Here is a 7,833-nt window from a genome sequence, read left to right on the forward strand (position 1 = left end):
TTTATTTTTTTTTTTAACAATCCAAACGAGTGCTTTGAATGCAATCAAATTTTAGTCGCACTCCGCATTCACTCGCCTGCGCATATCGAACCCTAACCGACAAAAAAAAGAGAAATATTTTTCAAACATTTTTTTTTTTTGCAGAAATGCCCGAAGTGCATCTAAATGTAATTCAAAAAAATTTTTTTTGGTGCAAAAATGCCCTTAGGCATCTAAATGTAATTCTTCATCAAAAAGAAAATTTTGAAAAAAAAATGTGACTTACCTTATTTTGGCGGTTAGGGCTCGATATGGTCATATGTAGGCACATTTGTATGTGTTTGAAAAGCAATTCAAACAAAAATTAAATTTAAATTAAATTGCATTCTACACATTCCAAAAGACTTCAAATCTATCTATCTATCTACACATATTTGGTAAATTGTTGCCCTAAAAAACTAAACACGCGCACACACACCAGGCCACCTCAATGTGCGTGTGATACTTAAAAATTTACACATAATAAATAAAAATAGTCACACTGTCAACTGTGAATTGCTGTCGTAAATTCCAGCTGCAGCAAAACAAGCAACAAACAACAAACGCCACTCGTCAGCGCACTGTTATTGCAACCTATGCATGCATGCATTGTGACGCGCATGCGCCACTGAGTTCGCTTTTATTGACATTATTGAAGCACCAGCATTTCATTCATTCCAAACGCCCGCACGCCTGATGGGCAAACGGGCCACTTCATGGCTGCATATTAATACATATCAAAACAAGTGCGCACACACACACACACACACACGGATGTTTATGCTAACGAAAAATTCTTAGATGCATTAAAAAAATATACATATGGATGTGTGTATTTATGTATGTATGTATGTATGTCAGTTTGTACTGTCAAACACCTCTTTTCGAAAACGTGCTGGAATGTCTTGTGTCAATATTATTTTCGTCACTATTAGCCCTAAAAATTCTTTAAATCAGCTAAACATATCTGAGCGTCTACATTGTGGTTGTCGTAGCAGCTTATACGCTTTGGAGAGCTTTTTAGTAGGTTAAACAAATTTCTTGTTAATAAAGTAAAGAAAGCTAAAAATGATAGATAATAGTAAAAATACATTTTTAAAACAGACTTTCGAAGTTTAAACCAGTCCATAATACGGGTTTTCCAAACACCTCGACTCCTGCGCCACCTAGCGGATCATATTATGATCCATTGTCATCGGGAAGTTGGTGAAAATAAATACATAAAAGCTTGTAGCAAGTAATTTAAAAAAGAAAGGTTTGAAAACAACCTTTTATTAGTGGTTAATAAAAAAAGAAAGATCGACCCCCATCACCTAACTTCACATTTTTTTTTTTTAGTTATTTCTTTCCATTTAATTAATATATTTTCAGAATTCAACAATTTTTATTGAGCTCGAGGCCGTTTTTTAAAGAAAATTTATTGTGGAAAAGCAACAATAATTTGAAAAAATGGTAGAAGTGATAGCTATTTCGGAAGCCACCACATTTGCTCATCAGACTTCTTTCAGTATATTCATATTTTCTGAATATGAAAAAAAATCCGATATTTATGGCTTATGGGGTTTTCAGATATTTCGACACCTGCGCCACCTAGCGGTTTCATGTTATTCCCGCAATATCTCCGAATGAGAGCGTTACCTGATGAGATCGTGGGAGTAATATATCACCAGCTCAGCTAATAAGCGAGAGCGGCCGTATCACTAGTTATGTACAAATAAAATGCAGAATTTTAATCAGAAAAAATTCTTTTACCGCATGTAATGCAATACATTTTGAAAACCAGCGTGTATGGTCTGATTTATTTAGTTTAGTGAATCAAAAGTTCTCACTGAATAGGTTAGGTTAGGTTAGGTTGAAGTGGCTGCCAGTGACCCCACTAGCGCACATATTTAGACCCTTATATTCTGGGCCCGTTGTGATACGCAAACCACCGTGTGTATTTCGCGAAACCTAGAAATTGCCGAACGTCTACTTCGGATATGTCGATTAGGTCTTAAAATAATCCTAAAAATCCACAAACTTTCGCTTTCTTCTGCAAAGTGCGAGGCATTTGCATAACAGGTGCGCCAAAGTTGCTTCTCATGGCCTATTAGCAGACCCACATCTGCGGCTAGGTCCTCTCTGCTCAGCATGAGGACATCCTTCAACCGCTTTTTGTCCCGTTTCGGCCACGTAAGCTTCGTATTGTTGTTGCGAATGAGCTTGCAAGTAGCATTCCTTGCAGGCCTGCAAAATTGGAGCGGATGTATCCTCCCATGCAAGTTCGTCTGCCTTTTCATCGTTACATATAACTTCTCTTGTACGTAGGAACTTTGGCTTGAAAGACAATGCAGTGGTTGGGTGAGAGAAATGACATTTACAGTCCCAACCGGGCTGAGGCGAGCAACGCGCCCCCTCTCCCTCCTACACTGCCGTCTAGCTGAGAGCCCTCCGTGTAGAGATGGAGTGATCCCTTTTCATTAGGAGCCCCACCTGACCAGAAGTTGCTGTCTTGAATGTAAATCCTATACCTCTTTGTGAAGTTCAGACTTGGAGCACAGTATATTTTGTGCCCAGTTCAGCTTTTTGTCCAGTACCTAAGGCTTGATATTTTGCGGACACCGCTACCTTTAGAATCTTGTTGCAAACGTATTTGTCCAGCGACACCGCATCAGTGTCTAATCATTTCTACAAAATGGGCTTTGTCTATGGCGATAACTGTGAGTGGCTAGCGATCTTAGAACATCTTTTCTTTCCTGGCCTGCCACTTTAACGAATACGAGTGCGGAAAGAGAGGAAATTACTTTACTCTCCAGCGCCTTCTCAACTCTTATTTTATGTTAAGGATTATTTTGTAAAACATGTATTCCCCATATAATCAATTTTATATAATAGTAAAGATATAAATGAACGTTTAAAACAGTTCTTAAATTAACTTTTTAATCTCTTTTTTCAGGTAAATATTTAAAGAACTTAATAGCTGATAGTTTGGTAAGTCCTTCAATATATGTATATTTATATATGTAGGTACATATGTATATGGATCCTTGAGTCTCGGTTTTTGGCGGACCTATAAAATATAGTTGGTAGAAAAATATTGATTTTTGACTATTCTATACCATTTCTCCGAAAATATGTTTTTTCCCCATATAAAATACATAGAAAACTTTGAGCGACCTCTAAATATTTTTTGATTTCGAAATAAAAAAATAAGGGTATATTTTTCGGTATACAACAATCCTAAGGGGGTGAAAGCATAAAAATTTCGACTTTACTTTTTCACATGCATTTTTGGACCACCCTAGTGTGTATGCATATATGTTCAGCTGTGTTACAGCAAAAAAGCGATAATAGCTTTTAGCAGTAAAGTGTTCTATAACGCATTGCCTTATAATGTCTTCTAATTTTTAACCGACTTCCAAAAAAGGAGGAGGTTATCAGTTCGTCGGAATATTTTTTTTTATTTTTTTTTTTTATTTTTTTTTTCAAGAACATCGTCGACGTGGAGTTGGCAAATAGATAAATTTCAGACCATAAATTCAATTATTTAGTCTCTATTTGTGTATAGGTTATACATGAATATTTGAAACTTATTTCTTAAAAGTTATCCTTGCACTTTAATTGCTCATCTGTGATTTTATAATGTTATAAATTGGCTCCCAACGTTTTGATGTTAAGAACATCGACAAAAATAACATCGATGCATCGATTTTGAAGCATTGAAAACATCGGTTGAAATATCGATGTATCTTTAGCATCACTAGCGGTCAGTAAATGAATGAAGTACATGAGTGAGGATGTAAAATTTTTAGTTTAATTAAATATGTATGTATGTACTTACCGATTTTTGTGTAAGATGTAAATACCTAAATACATACATACATACAAACTGGTTTATAAAAATTTTCATCAATTTCAAACTTTTAAGACAATCTGTATTTTCTGTATACATATGTAAGTATGTACTTATCTTGGCATTCTACATTAGTTTCTCTGTAAGGCATTCTTTTTTCGCTTCTCTGCATTCTGTTTATCCATGCGTTCTCCCTTCGTTCGAAGGTAATGCCGCGGGTAAGGGCTTATGGCCCTATGACTAGTGATGGCAAAAAAATTAATAAATCGATTAATCGGTTAATTGATTAATCGAAAGCATTCGATTAATAATTACAATTAATCGTAAGAAATTAACCGATTAATCGGTAATTTCGATTAAAATCGAAAATTAATAATCGTGTCAAAATTATAGCGCACGACAAGAATTTTTTTTGGTATTTATTTTTTAGTTATTTTTTAAATATAAATATATATAAAATATAGATATAAATATATCAAACTTTGTGCAATATTAAAAAAAAATCAACAATAAATTCCAGCTTTTTAGTTAGATTTCTTGGAAAGATTTTCAGTATGCACTTTTGCTGACCATTAAATTTTTATATGAAAAATTCCAAGACTGAAGTATCTGGCACTTACCACTGATTCTTGGTATTTTTCTGTTCTGTAATGGTGTTGCTTATTTTTTTCCAAATAAAAAAGAAAAAATGCGCAGTAGCTACGTAGGTTACGTCTGTGTTCCGGTTTTTGGCAAAAATATCGTTTTAAAAATTTACAGAATACGAGAATGTAAAAAACATCCCAACTTATTTTGATTTATACATTATTGTGTGAGTAAATTAGTAAATTTTTGATGGTTTCTTTTCGATTATTTTGAAAAATTAATCGATTAATCGCTCGATTAATCGAAAGGAAAATTTCGATACAATTAAATCGTTAACCGATTGAAAATAACCGATTATAGTCGGTTATTCGATTAATCGTGCCATCACTACCAATGACATGCCCATGTTAAAATAATGCCTTCATGAAGCGAAAGGATAAGCGATTCCCATCGCCCAATTCGATTCCATTTTAATTTCTGTGGTAATCATATTTTTTGCTAGGGTGTGCCTTGTACTTTAAACTACAAATAGTTACAAGCCGTTTTATGCCTATTACGTGTGTGTAGGCAATTCTTATTACTACGTGAAGTCATTCGCAAGCCACTTGTCAACAGTTTTCTTCTTTTTTTTTGCTGCACACACACACGCTTGCAAATAATAATTACAATGACTTTCTTTTATGTACATTACTTATTCTCGGACATATGTATGTATATACGTACATATTTTATATTTACAATTTGCCAGCGGCCTGAGAGTGGACTTTGATGTGACAGCAATTGATAAAACAAAACAGTTCAATGCAACACCGAAGTTTAACACGACTGCTGATTGATATCGAAAATTCCTTGGAATTTCAAATATGTGCAAATACATACATATGTAAGTGTGTATGTATTAGAGCTCGGGCAATTCGGTTAATCGATTAACCGAATTATTCGAATCTGACTGAAGTCGACTACTGTTAATCGGTTAGCAATATTCGAGTAGTCGAAAGCTGTCGACTATTCGGATAACCGTTCACTTTAGATTATTCGGTTAACCGTTCATTTTCGGTTAATCGAATATTTTAAGTTCGAGTTTTTTTTTGCATTTACAGATACATATACATATATGAAAAGTCTTGTTACACTCGTAGTACATATATAAGATTGCATGTGCAAAATTAAGGCAGACTTTTTTTGCAAGAATGTGCGCTAATTATTGAAATGTTAATGCGAAATATTTTAGAGACAATGGCTAAAGCAATACCTACCTCTCATTTTTGTTATGGATTTTTGTTAAATGGTTGTTCAGTGAGGATGTGGAGGAGTTGTAGCACAAAACTGCACCACATATGGAACTTCATTTTCGTCCTCTGTTTTTTCGAAAAAATCCCAAACCCAGCTCCTTTTGCGTCCGCTCATTTTAGTATCTGAATATACATACATATGTGTATATTTAAAAAATTTTTTTTTCATTTGTCAAAGAAATTTCAATGAGAGTTCGGTTACTGAAATTCGATTTGCTCCAATGCTCGAGTAGTCGAAGCAAAGCAACTATTCGAATAATCGAAGGCGGGCGACTATTCGAATACCATTAACCGACTAATAAGCCTGCGAAAGGTTACGAATCGAATAATCGGTTAACCGATTAGTCGAATAGTCGGATAATTTTACGAGCCCTAGTATGTATGTTTGTATGTACGTACATATCTTTATCTAGACAGGAAGAAATGCGAGTGAAGTAGAAGTGCTTGATTTACGTAAGCCACCTGCGGCTAGCGAAAAGTAAGCGAAAGAGCTTTTAATCGAACAGCTGTGCAGAAGTTGATCCATAAATAAAATATCGAATATTAGATTATACAGTTACATGCATCGTTCTAATGACTTTCTGGGACTTTATTTATATGACATTAATGGCAAGTTAATTTTTAAAGGCAAAACGACAATGTTAAAAATACACTACTGTTTAATTTTTAGTTTAATCACTAAGTGAAGAGTATAACGAATATATTTTTCCCACGAGTAGTTCGAATACCACAACTTGCAGTTGCATACGAACTTGAAGAAAACCTTTTGATAAATGATTGGAAAATTTATAAAAAAATGTTTCCTGCAACTTATGTAGGCTACCATAAGGCCTACTAGCAGCGTCGAGAGTTGTTGTTTAGTCAGCTTTAGAAGCTCCTTTGACCGCGAAATTCCTCACAGCCTCAGAGACTAGTCCATTTATAAAAATGTGGTATGTATTAATGGAGGTACATATGTACATATGTAAATGTATTAAAAATATTTCATTCGATTTTTATTGCGTTAAAAATATGGAAAAAAACATGATGCATCAAATGATATCGAAATTCCATTATTCCGCTTTGGAAATTACGTGTTGCAATTACAACACATTGTATTAAATTCCGGAACAAACATTTCCTAATAATTGCAACAAATTTAAATATTTATCGCTGTAAACAACAAATGGAAACAGTAAAAATTCCCGACAATCTATTTATAAATGGATGCGGAATTCTCTTGGAAATCAAGCGCTAAATCGGCAAGTGTGTGCATTGGCGAATGTATGTTTGAAAATAAACAGAGTAAATAAGTTCAAAATACATAGTGCAGTCCGTGTAATTATGTACATACATACATAAATACTTAGAAAATATTTTTATTTTTCAGCTTTTGCAGTTTGTCGGCGGAAAACCAATTTCGTCATCATTCCAAAATCAGGCGGCAAACGTCATTGCTTATGTCAAAACAATTGCAATAAAACTTACAACAACAATAACGAACGTTTATTACTCAGCCAGCAACAACAACTGCGCCAACAACTGCATCATCATCACTCAACCAGCCCGCCCGAAAAGGCAAAGCGAAATCGTTTTCACAACGAAAACAAACAGACGCCCAACAATGAATGGGACTGCATCAAGAATAACCACAGCAACGGTACACGTTAGCAATAACTGCAGCGCAGCGCGGCTGCATCATCAATAAACGCCGTTGGGCAGTCAGGCAGCAGTGTCGACAGCAGGCCCCCTCATCGAGGCGCAAATATCGTAAACAACTGCATCACCATTGCAACAACAGCAACAACAACAACACCGAAAGCCACAACGCCAGCGCCAAAAATGAAAACAACGCAAATATTTTTTTGTAACGTCATCGGCATCGCTAACAAAGCAATAACAACAATGGCCTGCGTCATCGCCAACGTCGCCAATTTGCGTTTTTAGAAAACAACACCCCCCCTCCCCTTCCCCCACGCTCTTCAAACGCACACACACACACACACAACCATTTACATTCTTTCAGTAGGCGCAAGTCACTTAAAACACATTGCAACAATTATTGCTCGCTGCTGTTGTTGTTGTGGTTGTTGCTTCATTTTGTTATTTATCTTCAATTGATTCGGT

General features: G+C 35.2%; 1 protein-coding gene across 1 annotated transcript in view; it reads left to right on the forward strand.

Moving 5' to 3' along the window:
- The window catches only part of LOC118750335 (mucin-5AC-like), a 225,203-nt gene extending 217,826 nt beyond the window's left edge, over window positions 1-7,377 (forward strand). The window contains exon 5 of the mRNA XM_036485055.1: window positions 7,106-7,377. Within this exon, the coding sequence (XP_036340948.1) occupies window positions 7,106-7,377 (272 nt within the window). The remainder of the gene's footprint in view (window positions 1-7,105) is intronic.
- Window positions 7,378-7,833: the final 456 nt, after the last annotated feature.

Source organism: Rhagoletis pomonella, unplaced genomic scaffold (assembly GCF_013731165.1).
Source record: "Rhagoletis pomonella isolate Grant_MI unplaced genomic scaffold, Rhpom_1.0 Rhpom_scaffold_00001, whole genome shotgun sequence".
Lineage (NCBI taxonomy): Eukaryota > Metazoa > Arthropoda > Insecta > Diptera > Tephritidae > Rhagoletis > Rhagoletis pomonella.